This window comes from Amblyomma maculatum, chromosome 10 (assembly GCF_055883805.1).
Source record: "Amblyomma maculatum isolate TAMU_Amacu chromosome 10, ASM5588380v1, whole genome shotgun sequence".
Classification (NCBI taxonomy): Eukaryota; Metazoa; Arthropoda; class Arachnida; order Ixodida; family Ixodidae; genus Amblyomma; species Amblyomma maculatum.
This window is the reverse complement of record NC_139353.1, coordinates 127696619-127714159: the sequence shown is the minus strand read 5'-3', so window position 1 is coordinate 127714159 and position 17541 is coordinate 127696619. Positions and strand designations below refer to the sequence as shown.

Below are 17541 nucleotides of genomic sequence, written 5' to 3'. Positions count from 1 at the left end.
CGTCGAGGAGTGTAACAAGATCGCAATGATTTTTCTGGCTGAGCTTCATGCGTCTGAACGGGAAATGGCCCTGAATTGCGCACCATTATGCACGTCACAGTTGAGACCTAAGCTCGGCAGAATGATGAACTGGCATTCTTACATGGTATCGTCTTCTGGTTGTGTGCTGCAGGTGCGAGACGACCTTGAGTGAGTTTCTGCGCAACATAGTCAAGCACCCGGACAGGGTGGACTTTGCCGCCATGATCCGAAACCTCATTGTTCACTCGCACTCTTCTGGTGAGCAAGTGCCTTGAGATTATCGAGTGTGAAAGAGTGCTCGCACAAATTTTGAGCCTGTTGAAATATTATGTGGCTCTTAACAGTGAATCACGGGTTGCCTATGTTAATTTTTTGCTTCTTTTTTTCTTTTTCTGTCACATTATGCCCCCTCGGCACAATGTCGCGGAAATTTTTGTGTTCCCACTGCGGACATAATATTTTGGGGCGCTCTTTTAGACTGTTGTCGTCAGCTCATGTGGCTAGCTAGTCACCTGACAAACTGGTGTGGGGTCATTACGGAGAAGGCAGGGTCGCACCACCTTATCCGAACTTGTTGCAGTCACTTAGTTAGAGCAGAGTTTTTCAAACTGGGCTTTGTGGATTGGTCAACTTCCTTGGAGTAGTGGCTTCTGGGTTTCTTCGGGCACCTGTATCCATCATCATCAGCCACATTGTATCCATTGCAGGGTGAAGGCCTCTCCCATATTCTTCCTTTTTAACCTCATCCGCCCACCTAACTTTCTGCCGCCTCCTGCTACATTTTCCTTCCCTCGAAATCCAGTTTGTTACCTTAAGCGACCATCAGTTATCCTCTCCAGACTACATGTCCTGCCCATGCCCACTTCTTGATTTCCACTAGATTGTCATTAAATCGAGTTATTTCTTTGACCCATTCTGCACGTAGGATCCTATCTCTTAACCTTACGCATACCATTTTCCGCTCCATAGCCCTCTGCATTGTCCTCAACTTAAATATAACTCTTTTCGTTAGCCTCTACGTTTGACTGCCATTTGTGAGTACAGGTAAGATGCAGCTGTTGTATACTTTCCTCTTGAGCGATACCGGTAAACTGCTTGTCATAATCTGTGAGTACTTGTCGAATGCGCTCAATCCCAATCTAATTCTCCTTGTGATTTCCTTTTCGCTGTTCGGATCAGCGTTCACTACCTGTCCTAAGTAGACATATTCCCCTACTACTTTTAGTGCTTCGCTACCTAACGTAAACTGCTGTTCCTTCACGAGTCTGTTGAACATTACCGTTTTCTTCTGCATATTGATTTTCAAGCTCGCCTTTCTACTTTTCCTGTCTAGATCATCAATCGTTCTTCGCAGTTCATCCCCTGAGTTACTTAGCAAGGCAATGTCATCAGTGAATCGCAGATTATATCCCTAATTGTTTCATTCCAAGTATCAGAATACTCCTCTAAGCAGGCTGTGAATAGTACTGGGGAGATCGTGTTTCCCTGCCTGAATCCATTGTTGGACTCATCAAACCTCGGCTGCTCACAGCAGACTGTTTCGCTGCACATGCAGTGATTATAACTTGAATTTCGGCCATCTATTGGGGACTGCTGGGCATAGGGGAGAGGAGAGGAGGGAGGTGTGGAGGCTCAGTACATTGAGAAGCTCCATTTTAGAGAAATGAAGTGTAGGGAGGAGCACTCTGCGTAGCTTGTGGCATTATATTTGCTGAGCAAATTTTGGCGCTGAAAAAGTAGTACTTCCTGGTGTGCTTCAAAGCAGTGTTTAAAAACTTTAACAATAACCAGCACACAGTGGTGGCTGTGATAAGGGGACCAAGTTTTGATTGTGGGCTACTTTTATGAATTGCAGTTGTAGAAAAGAACAAAAGTGGGGCAGTTTAGAGCTGCCAAGTGTTTGAGTTCATGACAGTATGGCGAGGCCGGTACATTTTGCTACAAAGGGAAATGCGGCACCCGCATAATAGCTGTCTTCCACTGAACAGAATAATGGAACGGGCAGTTAAGAACTTTGTATTTCGAATTTTGTCTTTGTTCTGTCAAGGTTTAGTCGTGCAGAATTACTTATTGTTGCTGGTGAACAGCTTTGCAGCATTAAATTGCACATTCCCCTAAAATCCACCATTGATATTTTTATTCAGCTATCTCCTCTTCTGAATATGCCTTCAACTGCTTCTATATTTCTTCCAAGGGCAGCAAAATACATGATCTGATATGTGTTGCACTGTATTGCAAATTATATTGCTGTTAGAGCTGCATTACGTATTGCTTTTTATAATCATGTGCTAGCATTATCAATTTTTGTTAGCAGAAGTTATGGCACGCCTCTCTCAGTGTGTGTTTCTTACGTTGTTATATATTTGAAGTCTAAAGGCAAAGAAAAGAAACATGGAATGCATGCATCTGAGGCCCTGGAGCACATTTTTTTCTAGAATAATGTGTCGTTTGCCCCCATTCTGGTGTGCATTACAGAGGAACTGGTGCAGTACACGGCCATCAGCTGGATGCGGGAATTCGTGGCGCTCTCCGGTCGCACGCTGCTTCCCCATGCGGCCGGCATCCTCGAAGCTGTGCTGCCTACGCTCTCGTATGATGATCCCCGGCGGCCAGAGTCACCCTCGCACACACACGCCGCTGGTGAGATGCCTTTGAATCCTCGGAGCGACAAGATTGGGGAGGGGGGCCTTGAGGGGGTCACAAGACGAGATTTACAATTTTACTTTTTAGGCGCACTTCGTAAGGAAAATTCGCCCCCATTTTATCGTCCGGTGTGGTGGTAACACGGAAGGATAGCTCATTGGCGCCAACCAGTAGAGCCACCTTATTCTGAAGCTTGCTAATTCCAACTTCCTTTTGATTCCAATAGACCTCTCCCTGTCTGCAAGCAATGTGATGTCACAGGGGCACATGACGAGGGGGGTGCGCCGAAGGAAAACCGGCTTGGTGGAAAAAAGCGTCATTTTCAGTCAGGTCTCCCTGCTGCAAGGAGCGTCGGGGAGCTGCAGTTTTGCCTCAAATTATGCGTTAGCCATATTCAGATCCGGCACAATATGCATCACCCCTTAGTATACGTACCCATTAGCAGTTCTCGCTTTGAAAAAGAGTAATCTGGGCAAGCATGTAATTATTTTTCCACTCCGTGAACTGGCGTTGTCCGATGCAGACGGTCTGAAGTCCTACCAAACGCTTGAAACGCATAGGACTTAAGCATGGTGGAAAAGGGGTCAATGCAGACCTATTATAGACCTCTGCAACGAAGGCCTCCTGGGCGTCACCATATTGCTCGCTGGGCTGTTGTGTGCGCCTGACGTCAACACGGTAGAGGCGGCAGCGGAACCGGTTTGCAAAAGTCCAGAGAGGAGGCGTTTCGACAACCTCCTCGCTTGATGCAAAAGTCTATTGGCTTTGGGGTTTTTTAATTATATGTCCTTCACAAAACTCGACTTTTGGGTCCCACAAAGCATGGAAAATTGTGAGCGAGAACAGCAGCGCACGCGCGAGATAATTCGTGCTTAGTTGAGTGATTTCCCTCCCTAGTACAGACATTTTTAGTTTTTGATTTTTTCTTCCAGACAAACAAAATATATTATCGGTAGTTTATAGTCATTGAGTGTGCGGGAAAAAAAATTATTTCTGGCTTCTCGTGTAATTCAGTCTCTTAAACTGTGTACTAGGAAGTGTGATTTTTCCCGGCAGCTATCAATACCACGTGAATGGGTCCCGCAGTATGGAAAGTAGCAAAGCATGTTTCGTACCACATAATAATAATCATTCAAGGCGTACAAATATTCATAAGATGGTTCCAGTAAGAGCACTTTTCGATTGGGACACGACAACCTTTGAATGCCCTATACAGTCAAACCTCAATATAACGAACACGCATATAACAAATTATTGAATATATCGAGCTCTTCCGAAATATTTTTGTCAAACAGATGTATTTTTAACTTCCCATTGCAAACGCGGTTCGGTATAAAATGGATATAACGAACTTCGCGATGCCAAGCACTACCTCACTTTAATAGCAGGAGGCAAGCTTCGTTGCACTACAAGTGTGTTGTGCAGCGCAGCAAACGTGCAGGACTACTTCGTAGGAGAGAGAGAGAGAGAAACAACTTTTATTGCTAAAAGAGTAATCATAAGGCATGTTGGCCTGGCGTGGCTCCCAGGTGTGGGCGACGCTCTGGGCCCATGAGACAAGCGCCAGCTGCGTCTTCTTGTCTGAGCACGTAAGAAGTTGGTCTCAGCAAGCTATTCGAGATTGGCACTGAATTACCTCGCAGGCGCTGACAGCGCTACAGATGCCACGTCGGCATTGAAAGCTAACAGCTAAATAAATCGTTCGCATCTCACAGTCGCTGACAGTACCACTTCAGCAGTAGTGGCGGCGGTGCGATCGAATGTTGCTTTTGCTCTTTTACTGCGTCTTTTGCGTTTTAGTGTTAGCAGCGGCGTCGTGGCGGTCATCGTGTCGAGTGTGGTGCGCGGGTGTGCGTAGTGCTGTGATGGCAGTGAACGTGAAAAAAAGCAGCACTGACATTAAAGAACAATCTCGAGATAAAATCAGGGCGTTCAAGGCAGTTTACAAGGGGAGACTGACACTCTTCTCGTGAAGCTTCGTATGAAGCAGGACTTGAAGATCAACTTGCTGGGAGCATTAAAGTAGCATAGGACAGCGTGAAAGGCGAAACGATTACCAACTGCTTTCGGCACGCAGGTTTTATTCCAGCAGAGGTCCGCGCATCAAGTGACGATGGGGACGATCCGGACGAAGCAGAGCTCCGCGAGCTCGATGAGGCCTGTAACAATTTTTCGTGTTTTGTTGGTGGCGTGCCTGCAACAATGACTTCGAAGACTTTGTAGTCGGCGACGACATTGCAGCAACCACGGCTCTACTGATGGATTCTGAAATCGCTACGGAAATTTCTGAACATGCCACAGACAAAACTCAGGCTGACCCTGCAGATGATGAGAACATTGACTTCACAAGAAGCGCTTGCTGCATTGGATTCACTGCGCCGCCACTGCAGTGCTATTGAGGGCAGTGGGTTTGCCCTTGTTGAATGTTTGCAAACTGTGGAACAGGGCGTGATATGGAACACGATCAACACAAAAAAGCAGGCCGCGATAACGCAGTTATTTGCGCGTAATGGACGTGACCCAAGTAAGCACCCTCCAAGTTGCTGTGCCTTCTTCGATTGAATTTTGCTGCTCTTGTATGTATTTTCTACGAAATTTTATATTACGAATTATTGATATAGCAAACTATTTTTGATTTTTTTACTGTTCGTTATAACGAGGTTTCACTGTATTATGATTCCGTCTAGGGATGCATCTGTACTAAGCGGTCATGCTAGCGGCATGACCTTCCTATGGCAGCCGTCATGTGAGAGAGCTAGCTCCTTCAACATGACCTGCTGAACTCGAATTAATTAAATGCCAAGAAAGAATCACTCAAAGCGCTGCCATTGATCGCATGCCGTCTGCATGCTTTTAGAGCGCGATCGGTCGGCATTCAGCACGATTCGTTCGGGAGGGCAATAAAGCAAACTAATACGCGCTTGTTCGTGCTCTCAGAAATACGTGAACGCACGAGTATACCAGAAAAATGTGCTTACTGTCAATTACAAAATCAGGGCCTGCGAGCTCATGAAATTTGTCGCTTCGCTTTTTGCACAGCTGAAAAACACATCTGGGCACTTCTTGAACGGAACAAACACATGCCGCTGGTCATCTTCGATCGAATATTGCATCATACCACACGAGAGCTTGACGGCATTGAGTAAAACACAGCGACGTTCCACCAGACAAGATGAAATATCTGTGCCGCGCAACTCTTGTTGCCATGATGCCAAGTCAGAAGGGGCCTCAGTGTTCTTAAGCCTCGAGTCAACACCCACTTGGCACATGCACGTCTTTTAGTCTGTGCACTGCTGAGATGTGACCATGTCAGATTGCTGCCTGGGTGCCACGAAGGAACAACACGCGTCAGAACAGCATGGGAGAAAAAGCACGGTGACGAAAACGGTACAGGGAGAAAAACAGCACAGGGAAAATACAGCATAGCAATGAAACAGCGCACGGAAAAGACGGCACGGTGCAGCACAGTACGACAGCGCAGCTTTGCTTGAAGAGTGCATATGGCAGAAATAATGGTTATGAAGTTCTCACTCGCTTGGATTTATTTATCTAGCTTTAGCTTTTCTACTGCATTATGGATGTGGAATCCAGAAAATTCAAAAATGAAATTCACCTCGTCGTCTACTCTACCTGCTCACGATTTCCTTTCTTTTTTTTTTTTTTTCTTTTGCTTCTGCAGCCTAACCCACCTTACCGGATAAATTTACGCAGAATGATATTCATTGAGACAGCAGAGTGATTCCTCATTGTAATTATCGACAAGCACCTGTATAATTGTCACTTCTAATGCTGGCACTTCGATACGTCTAATTCTTAGGTTGTACAATTTTACTTTATATTATGACAAAGAATGACAAATATGTGACATAAAGATATGCTGCTTTCCTAAGTACTGTTTCCTGCAACCTAGCGTAACGTAAGTTAACCGAACCTGGCCTAACTGCACCCAAGCCTCATGGGCAGGGCCATATCATAGCCATAACCTCCTATGGTTATGGCTTTTATAGTGTACCTCTTCTACAGTGCTGGGCTGAACTGCACTGTGCTGTTCTGCTCTGTGTTGCTTTTCCTTGTGCTGTTTTGTAGCTGTGCTGTGTTGACTAGTGCTGTTTTTCTTGTGCCACCCCCCCCCCCCCCCCCCTCCGCCAGTGCAGGCGCGATGGTGCCCTGCCTTTTCCACACTGGGAAGAAACCTTCCCCCCAAGAAAATGCGCTTCCTTTAGACAGCTTCTCCTCATTTCTCCGGGAAGGTGAGCAGAAAACAATTTTGGGGGTACACTTTCTTCCATAGGAGCGTGTTCCTTGTTCTTTCTTTGGTGGTGCTTTGTAGATGTCCTGTGGGGCTGTCATGTTGGGTCACCGTGATTCGCAGCCACTGCAAAGGTTGACCGTGCTGTGTGAATGTCCTGTCGGGGCTGTTGTGTGGGGTCATCTTTTCTTTTTTTTTTTTTTTCAGTTCAAAAATTGAAACAGCATTGTCTTATCTTTGGCTTTGAACCCTCCATTGGCGCTAATCACCCAAAGGAAGTTTAGCAAAATTTAGGGAATTAGTAGCTAAGCATAAAATTTTTTTATAGGAAATTATGTCTGCTGAGGGTGTGTGCTCCAGAAAAGATTTCTCTTAAGCTATTAAATAAAGTGAAAAGCTATTTATTTGCCAGTAAGCACGCTTCCAGTCTACTTTCTCTGGTGTGTGTCGTCTGCTTAGCACCGTTCTTATTTCTCAAGAGGTGAGAGCGAGATACTTCATCTTTCCATACTCAACATGGTTTGTTGGTGCAAATTCAGGACGTGCGGGGTTTCCCTCCTTGCAGACATCCGTGAGACAGCCAAGGCGGTCAACACGAGGCTCATGCAACTGGTCACCGAGCAAGATGACCACCCACATGGCTCTTCCGCCGCCACCAGCGAACGTGGATCACCCACGGCACGCGGCCTCGGCTTGCAGCACAGGATCGGGGGCGACCTCGAGCACGACGACAGCGTCACCACGAGTGTGGTCACTCCTGCTGTGACGGGCGAGCTGGAACTGACGCCGCTGGTGAACGTGCTGACGCGGCAGCTCATGCACGTGTCGATGCAGACGCGCATTGCCGTCTTGCGTTGGTTCCTGCACCTCTTCACCAAGATACCCAACAAGGTCAGTGGAGGAAGCCTGCCTCTTGTTCTCTGTGGGAGTAAAGAAAGTTGAAAGCATTTCAGAGCTGTGTGTCTTCTGTAAAGAGTCTGGCTAGTGCAAGGCTAGGAAGGTGAAAGGGAAAATAGAAGAAAAAGCTTGCAGATGCCACTGAGGTGACCAGCGTGGACATCAATCTTTTCATCGACCTACAGCTGTCAGAAGAGTTATGGCAAACTATTATTGCCAAGGCTAACATCGTTCTTCTCCTACCCCCCCCCCCCCCCTCCCTGAAAAAAAAAAAAAATTATTGTGGGGTGGTAGAGCGAAAGTTGTGAATGTTGCAGCGAATTTTTCTGGGGACACCTGGATTTAATGTGCTGCTGTCACGTTCGAACGAACCTTCTGCCCTAGCAACTCGCTGTTGTCATTAGCCTTTACCAACTATCGAATTATCTGTCTTCTTCTTCTTCTTCTGCTTTTTTTTTTTCTTCTTGTTTTTATATTTCTTTCTTTTGCTTCTTTTACTACTTCTTTTTCTTCTTCTTCTTTTACTTCTTTTCCTACGTGTTTTTTGCTTCTAATCCCCTAATCATTCCAAGATGCTCCGTGGCACTCTCATCAAAAGGAGTTGGTGCAGAAAAGTCATCCTGCACTCACAGGGTTTTCATGGCTTCTTTTTTTCTTTTTTACCATGCATTGCAGCAGTTATGGTAGCTATCCTTCACAGTTGTCATCTTCCTAATGGCTGCTGATGTTGGTGGCCTATACTCGTTTAAGGGGGACGTGGGTCTTAAACTGGTCAAAAATGGGCTAAAAATCGATTTTGAGAAAAATGCATTTTCGGAATGTTTGTACCTTTGAACACTAGCTTTCAAAATATAAACACTGAATTCGATCAAAAAATACGATAAAATCAACTTTTAAAACGCCACAGGAGCCTCGAAATGGCAAAAATTGTTCGAACTTCCCGCACGCACCGCGGGGGAAGTAGCCGGCTGGCCGCTGCCATCTTGGGCTTGTTTTGAAGCTTATTTCTTTTTGCACATTTTGCGGCATCTCCAGATGATGTCCCTCAAGCAGAACGACCACCGGCGCGGGTTTTCTAAAAGCTGTTTTCGGTCTACTGATTGGCTGAGCGCACGCTCACGAAGCGAGCTCCTCTTCTCGCACTTCCCATTGGCCAGCGTGACTGGCTTGCCATTTCTAAAAAATTTATTTTTTAAACGTTCGCCATCGTGGCTGCTGCTTCGCACATTTCTGATGCCCTTTCGTGATCGTATCAATCGTTCTCACGGCCGGCGCTGGTCTTTAGACGTAGCACGATGGACGTAGCCGTATCAAGAGTGTACGAAAGCGCTTAGTGCACATTGAAGAACAAGTACGACGTCGTGCTGCCAGGGTCGCATGTCGTATCTTAAGCGGCGTGTTCTCGGCCTAGCTGCAGCACATCCTGTGGTATATAATCGTTTGTGAGAGGTTCAGAGGCATCCAAGACAGCATTGATAGATTGCACTGTTCAGTTGGTACTCACGGTCCCCACCAATGCGGCCACGTCATTGCTTTTTTACCACGTCGCTTCAGACGACAGGCGAGCCTGACATCGCGCAGTTACCTGCGTTCCTCAGCCACAAATTCCACGGCCGTTTCTTTTCTTTTTTTCTTTTTTTTTATGGCAAATTGCTTGCGAAATTGCGTCGCTGTGCTCAAGGGGTGTGGAAGTTCGAGCTTTAGCTCCAGCAAGGGACCCTGCGTGCAGCCCTGCATCTGCTGTACAGCAAAGTTTCATTTTAGAACATTAACCAATTTATTAGGTCATTCTAGTATGCTGCCATGCTTTAGCCTTAAACTGTGTGCAAGTTTATTAATATAGCTAGATCATTTTATCGTAGGTTTTGAGTATTTTTTGCTGCCACAGGCATATGAAGTGGTAGATGAAGCTTCTCAGGCTGGTTCTAGTGGCGGTATATACGGACTTTGTGGCAAGCTTTTGCCAGTATTTGGGGAGGGTACTGTTACATGCTTAGTATATAGGCTTTCTCGTAGAACAAACCCTCACAACGATTTCATTTATATTGCCATAGCTGCTGTGTAGCAAAAGTTAAAGTTTGTCTCGAATTGCAAATGCGTTTTTCTCCGTGCTGCTTCACTCAGCCTTACTGGGCTTTTTCTCTAGATTCTCATTGAGTGACAGTGACAAATTTAATATCACTGCAGTCATATTAAAAAGATCAGGGGGTGATCCAATATTTACATCACTCAGTCGGGATTTTGCAAATTACCATTAAATAATTATTGCATGTCATGCCAAACTTATGCTGATTTCCTAATGGCATACACTATCTTGCCATGTGTAATGGTGATTGCTTCAGTTTTAATTGACATATTCAAAATCCAAAGACAGTTTTGGAAATGGGAAGAGCATGTCATTTTTGGTGAGAAATATCACAGTGAGTGGTGAGAATATCACAGGCTACTGATCTTTCAAGTTATAATATGTGGTCAAATTTCAAATGCCGTTTTCTTAGTTTCATATTTTTGGTCGATCTCTACAGTATTACGCAGGGTTTTGATAACTTCTTTTTAGTTCACACAAATAGCTTTGGTACCATTTTCTTCAGAGAGGAATGAGGTGCCCGATGACATTTTTAATTTCTTAGTTTAGGCAATGGGTAAATATCAATTTGAGATTAGCTTAATGAGTTCCAGTATCAAATAATGAAGCCTTTTACTCTCGACTTAATATGTGAGGATGACGTGCCTTTAGAGGAAAACAAAGGATGTCATCGGGTATGGGAAGTCTTTGGCTATCAATATATGTAATTAAAAGCAACAAAATGCAGATAACTTTTGATCTACGACCACCAGCTCAATTATGAGTACATTTTTGAAATCGGGAGAGAAAACCACATCTACGTGCAAAGTCTCGTGAGATTCTAGCCATAATTAAATGTCAGTTTTGAGACCCTCGTCCCCCTTTAATTTTTGTATCCTCAATTAGCTGGCTGGTGTCCACAGGATCATTATTGATACGCACTCAATCAATAAGACTAACAAGTTTGCTTGACAAAATGCTAGCAAGCGGCATGGGAGAGTGTCCAGAACGCCGGAGGTTCTGAACACTGTGTGCAGTGCACCTCGGTGAGGGAATTGTGCGAGCTTTTGTATTGCATCGAAATTGGTACCAGCCATGATGATGTCATGGGGGTTATGCTGTGGCATCAGTGGGTATCCATGCCTGTATTACGTAATGATTCTTCATATGTGCAATAAGTTGTGGTTTGCTAGCTTGTGTTTCATGTTGGGCTCTTCATTCCAGATGCCGATTGCCCAGTCTGCCTTTGACCAACGTATAAAAAAGAAGAACCGAACAAGGGTAAATAGGGTTCGCCTCAGGTCGCAGATGAGCCAACGTTTCGACAAGTGGACTTGTCTTCGTCAAGTGGACTTGTCTTCGTCTGGGCGAAGACGAAGACAAGTCCACTTGTCGAAACGTTGGCTCATCTGCGACCTGAGGCGAACCCTATTTACCCTTGTTCGGTTCTTCTTTTTTATACCGTGCAAACCATCTTCTTCCTTTCGTTCTACCTGAAAGAAATGGAGTTCATCTTATTATGTGACCAACGTAGTTCATCATAATTGGCCCCATATTAACCCCTTCACCGCTTTGTTATATCAACGAATTTCTTAACAAAACTGCTTATTTTTTTAGTGCTGATTTCGGTTATTATGTTGCCATACGTAAAAGATGTTTATGTGGTAGAAAAAAAACGAAATTAACAGGTCAGTGCTGCCATCTGTCGAGCAAAATGCCATCTAAGCCACAAACGAGTGCTGCTCGTTCGAAACGCTGAAGGGAAGAACCTATTCAGCGAGGACGAGCTATAGTCGTCCAAAACGGTTTGGGGACGGCTTTGCAAGGACGAGCGCAGCTCGTCCGAAACGGTTAAGGGGTTAAGAAATAAAATATGATTGCCATTCTTATTTTTGCAGGGCAGCAAATATATTTCACACAGAAACTTGCGTGCTACTTGTGCGTGATTTCACCTCTGTTTCCACATTCAAAAGAGGCTATGCTCTTACATCTGTAATACTTTTTATATTTCATTCCTTCCCAATTATGGATTATGGACTTAATAATTAAGTGCATGAAGCTGCGGAAAAGAGAAATGACTTTTGCTTGCTGTCAACCGGGAAGTGTGATCACATTGCTACATTTTATCGTTTAAGCTGTCAGTTTTGTTTTCGCAAATTTTGTTTTCTGAACGTCCTTGTGAAAGAACCGAACTTAATTCAGGCTTCTAAAATCATTTTCTTGTTTTGGGGCCATCCTCAGTGTTGTGCTAAGACTGTGAAGGCTTTTTTGCTTAGGCTTTTTTCTGTTTGTAGATCTTTGTCCACGTGGAGGAGATATTCCCGAAGCTGCTGCAGACACTGTCAGATCCGTCGGATGAGGTAAGTTTGGTTTTTTGTGCGTTACACTATCCTGTGTGGCATTTAAATGACAGATTGTACGATTGTGCCGATGTCTGATTGGGTTTGTGTTTCTGCGAGAAGGGACATACGTTGCAGCTTGTGTTTTTTAGCTGCTATAAGTTTTAAATGTATTGTGCACAGAAATCACATAATTGTTTGACATATCGATGATGGAAGATTTAAAATGTACTCACTTGAAGCCCCACATTACTGTGACATTTTGAAGATCCTGAGATCTTCTCTCTATACAGTCAAATCTCGATACAGTAGAGCTCGGCTATAGTAAACTCGGATATCGTAAAAACTCGGATGTAGTAAAGTGAAACTGAAGTCCCAGTACATCTTCCATAGACAACTGTACATTTTTCCCCCTTTATAGTAAAGACATTTTTGTTAAAAATTGGTTATAATGAAGTACACCTGGGCACGGCGACGACTTCCACGATATGATATCGCCGCCCGTGCACTACCTAGAATCGCGAGGCAAAGATTTTTTATACTTGAAAACAAAAAAATAACACCAAGTGCTCTTTTAAGTGGCTTTACCACCAGGCTTAGCAGCATTCGGAAGAAGCCTACTATACGGAAGTCTTGGAGCCATGAGGAAAAGCACACAGCGCGTAGGAGAAAAAGTAAAGCTGTCTACAAACATGGAAAGGAGGCGATGCAGTCCATTCAGAAAGTAAAGGATAGTAAAAATACAGCAAGAAATAGGGAAGGGGAAGAATCGGGTGAACATTCTCAGTACTGTGCAGCATGAAGAATGTGGCAGTGGAGGCAAGAAGTGGAGGTACAGCGTGTGCGGTCTTGCAGCACTTGACTGCCACGCACATTTATCATTTATTGTCTTTTACAAGACAGAAAGAGCAAAAATGGACACCGTGTTCATGCAAGGCTCTGATTTTCACATGAAACCATACTTGGGTCTATTCGTAGCTACGTTGTCCTCTTGCTTAAGAGGTATTTCCACAAGATGTAAAATATTTTAATAACTGAAAAAAAATTCTGCAAAGAGATGATAAGGGAGAGATGGAAGGTATTTCTGAGTGTTTTTTTCATTAAACAAAAAGGCGTGTTGAGTAAGTTCCCATTTAACTACCAGGCAGCATCTTCAGGACCATGTCGTCACCAACAACTGATATAGTAAAGATTTTTGCTGGTCCCGGTGATTTTACTATAAAGGGGTTCTACTGTATAACGAATCACGCAGGACTGAAAAAAGTTGTTCATTATTTTGAAATATTGTTCTAATAAGAAACCCGTGGTTATAAGCCAGGGGCCAAACCTAGGTAAGAAAATGTACTTTAGCAGTAGGCGCATCTGTAGACAAGCAAAACCTCAAGTGAAAATGTTACATTAATTGATTTACTTGAAGGAATCCGTTATTTTCTTCTGCCACATGCAGCAAACACAAGTACAGTAAAAGCTCGTTAATTCAAATTCCACGGGGCCGCCAGGCCAGTTCGAATTAACCAAAATTCGAACTAATGAAAGTGAGCAAAAGTGAAGGCGTTTGATGCCCGGAGTGCACGAAAAACATTTATTTAGCAAAAAAGTCTGTTATCATCTTCTGCTTCTTCTCTCTGAGGGCTACCGTACTCACTCGGTCTTCTAGCATGCGAATGCGACGCAGGGAGTCTTCTTCCCCCTCTTCAAAGCTGAAGAAAAGGCGCGCGACATTCAGCGCTCCCATAACTTCTGCCGCGGATGGACGCACGGGCTCTTGCTCCTCATCGTCGCCCTCGTCTTCTGCCTCTTCTGGGACAGACTGCTCCCCAACAATTTCAGCGACAATGTCCTCATCACTTAGGGCACCGCACACTGCTGCATCGCTGTCTACTCCAACGTAATCATCAAAACTGACGTCCTGCAGCACAGCACGCACAGCCGCAGGCAGAGGCTCCGGACTCCCATCGTCGCCACTTTCTTTCATACTTCCGGCAGCAAAGCCACAGTGGTGGAAGCAGTTTGCAATTGTGGACGGCGTGACATGCTCCCATGCACGCACCAACATGTGCATTGCTGTGAGCAATGTGATGGTGCTGGTCTTCTGGTTTCCAGTGCACAAAGTCATGCGCTCGATCATGTGGCGCCTATAGAAACATTTGATGTTTCTGATCAGCCCCTGATCCATCGGCTGCAAGGCCGCAGTCGTGTTGGCGGGCAAAAAGACGAGCCTTGTGGCTTTCAGCTCGGCGTCGACTTTGTGTGCCGAGCAGTTATCCACAATGAGGAGAACTTGACGCTTCCCTAGCTCCATCCTCCGATCGAATTTCAAGAGCCATTTTTTAAACAATTCGCCCGTCATCCACGCCTTGCTGTTGGCGGAGTATTCCGTCGGCAGCGTCCTAATGTTCTTGAAACATCTAGGCTTATGTGCCTTGCCGACAACAAAAAGAGGGACCTTCTCCGTCCCGGTCATATTAGCGGCGACCAGAACAGTAATCCGCTCTTTGCTTCGCTTGCCGCCAGCGCAGCTGTCCCCTTTAAATGTTACTGTTCTGTCGGGCTGGAGCTTATAAAACAAAGCCGTCTCATCAGCATTGAATATATCATGTGCCGAGTAGCTTTCTAAGTACTGCTGCAGAGCACGGCTTCGCCACGTGGCACAAGTTTCTGCATCCACTTCTTTGGCTTCTCCAGACAACACCCGGAAGACAAGATTATGTCTGTCTCTAAAGCGGTGAAACCATCCTTCGGAGGCGACAAAATCTTCCACATTCAAGCGCAGGGCGAAATCGGCCGCCTTCGCCGTGATAATTGGGCCGCTCAGTGGAATGTCAGCGCTTCTCATTTCTTTCACCCACGTGATCACAGCGGTCTCAATTTCCGGATACTTGGCTAACCGAAGCCTTTTTCTGTTGCTGGCGAAATCTTCGGCTTCATAGGCATCCTCGATGGCCTTCCTATTTCGGACGTACGTCGACAACGTGCTTGGTGGAATCCCGTGCTTTTTCGCGATTTCCACTTTGCTGGCCTTCCGTTCATCCACCTCGCGTAAAATAGCCACTTTCTCCTTCACCGTCTTGGCACAGTATTTCCCACGCGAACACATCTCGCGGACACAAGCTCACAACAAGCGGGGTGCAAAACGAGGGCTCACGAAATGCAACACGAAACCGTGGTCGATAACACTAAAACGTCGTTCCTCGAAGGAGTCGCGGCAGGAAAGACTGTTTAGTACTTGTTCCAGCACCCTAGCGGCGCCCCGATGGTTGTGCCATCTATCGTTCTGCCGTGAAAGCTTCCAACGATGGTTTTTAACAGCGCCGCTTGGCGGCGCGCAGTTCGAATTATGGGTGGCGGCGCCAATTTTTGAGTGAATTAACGAGCTGTTACGCGCATAGACTTCTATGCACTGCGGACCGGACCACGATGACTATTTCGAATTATCCAAAATTTCGAATTAACGAGTTGTGAATTAACGAGCTTTCACTGTACATGCTACGTTACGCTACTACAGCACATACGTTTTCCGGTTTGCGCAACACTTCATCGGGTGCGTGATTGCACTGAGCGATGAATGTACGGTTTTGTCCATGTACAAGAAAGCATTAGAGTTCGATTTGACCTCATCTTCAGTGTTCTCTGAAGTTTGACAATCTTGTCTCGGTCTTTAAAAGGGTCACTTTGACCGTCTAAAGTGGTGAGAGGTGAAAGCCTTTCTCGACGCAACCTGCTACGAATTACTGCAATATCATTGTGGTTGGCCGGTCCCGCAGACTGGTGGCAGCACCCAGTAGCAGCCATCGCAATTGCTCATTGGACAGAGTAATTGCGATGGTTGCTACTGGGTGCCGCCACCAGTCTGTCGTGCAGTGTGACGGGGCGGAGCAAAATATTTGATGGTTGTATCAGGCGCACACCCTTGCGGCGGCTGCTACTGGGTGCCGACACCAGTTGTGCGGTAAGCAGTTGTGATTAATAATCTATAAATAATTAACAAACCTTTGTTGTGAAATTTGGTAGGTAGGATCATTATTACCACCACTACCACTCTTTATCATTAGTTTTGCCTCATTGGTGTTAGGCGTCACGAAACGCGGACACTTCTGCTCGCAGACACTTCCATTCATAGACACTTCCGTTCACGGGTATGAACGATGAGGTATTATAGGCTTTCGCCTCAAAAATAGTTGCGATGGTTGATGGGGCAATGCTAGCTGTCTGCAGAGGCCGATTCGCTTTGTCCCTGCGCCGATTTTTTGCAGCAAAGGATGCTCTTCGACCTTCTTGGCACCTTCGCTGGCTGGCATCATCGTCACATCTCACACAAACTTTGCAATTATATAATATGTGACAAAAAAAACAAAAAAAACAAAACCTTCCCGCACGCACAAATAGTACAAGCAACTAAGTGGTGAATGGCACACAACAACAAAAAAAAAAGGCAGGTGGCTAGGCCTGCTGGGAGCTGGATAATCAAAGCTTCATGGTGATGCTAGAAGCTGGCTCTAGACATGCAGATGATGATAGCTACAGCCCTTAGACCATACACAGAAGCGACGGTTTCTGTCGCTCTAAACCGCTGTTCGCCGCAGTGCCGCGGCTTGCAAGAGTTGCGAGCTGCGTCACTGTTCATTTTAGCCAAGTTTGTAATACTGATGTTCCTAACTTAAAGAAAAAAAAAATACGTACGTTATTCTGAAATATACGCTGCATTGAAATTCGTAATTCTGAAATAGTTTTACATCGAAAACATTGCAGATCAGTTGGGGACTTTAAAAAGTTTGTTAATTTGAAAAAATTCATTAATGTGGTGTTCGTAGTAATGAGATATGACTGTATTGGAGGACTTAAGGTGTGAGAAGGCACATGTGGGTGCAGACATGACAGATGCATGGCTCCGACTCGGACATAAGGTACGGCTAGATTTAAAAAACGTGCAGGAAAAGTATTTGGTCCTTTGTTTCTAGGAAAAGCATAAAAAGGAATAACTCAGTGCAACCATCAGGTTATTCCAGCCCTCATCTTCATTTTCTTCACAGAACATTTTTTTTTAATTCTTGTCCTGTGAATCTGTGAACCCCTTTAACGTTACAGAGCTGAAGAGAGTCTCACTCTTAGAATAAGGCCTGTCAGTCAGTCGCCAAGGTGTAAACAAGCCGAGGTGGCTGGATACAAAGAGACGTCAGCGTTTATCGGAAGAAAAAAATCGGGAATCGCTTTTATACCCCAGTCACACGGGCAAGTTTAGTGACACTTTCACGAAGTGCACTTACATAGGAAGAGTGACACTTTCGGTGCTCACTGTCACACGGCAAAATCAAGTGTCATTTTGAAAT

The 17541-nt window shown here is 45.2% G+C and overlaps 1 protein-coding gene across 3 annotated transcripts in view; it reads left to right on the top strand.

Annotated features, from left to right (window-relative positions):
* Window positions 1–17541, top strand: part of LOC146177434 (protein VAC14 homolog) — a 69471-nt gene that overhangs the window by 21921 nt on the left and 30009 nt on the right. For 2 of the 3 annotated variants that reach the window (XM_084580456.1, XM_084580457.1), the window contains exons 7-11: window positions 173–279; window positions 2497–2661; window positions 6819–6914; window positions 7479–7804; window positions 12170–12235. In XM_084580456.1, the coding sequence (XP_084436582.1) occupies window positions 173–279; window positions 2497–2661; window positions 6819–6914; window positions 7479–7804; window positions 12170–12235 (760 nt within the window). The remainder of the gene's footprint in view (window positions 1–172; window positions 280–2496; window positions 2662–6818; window positions 6915–7478; window positions 7805–12169; window positions 12236–17541) is intronic. The other variant, XM_084580458.1, reaches the window with a different exon arrangement.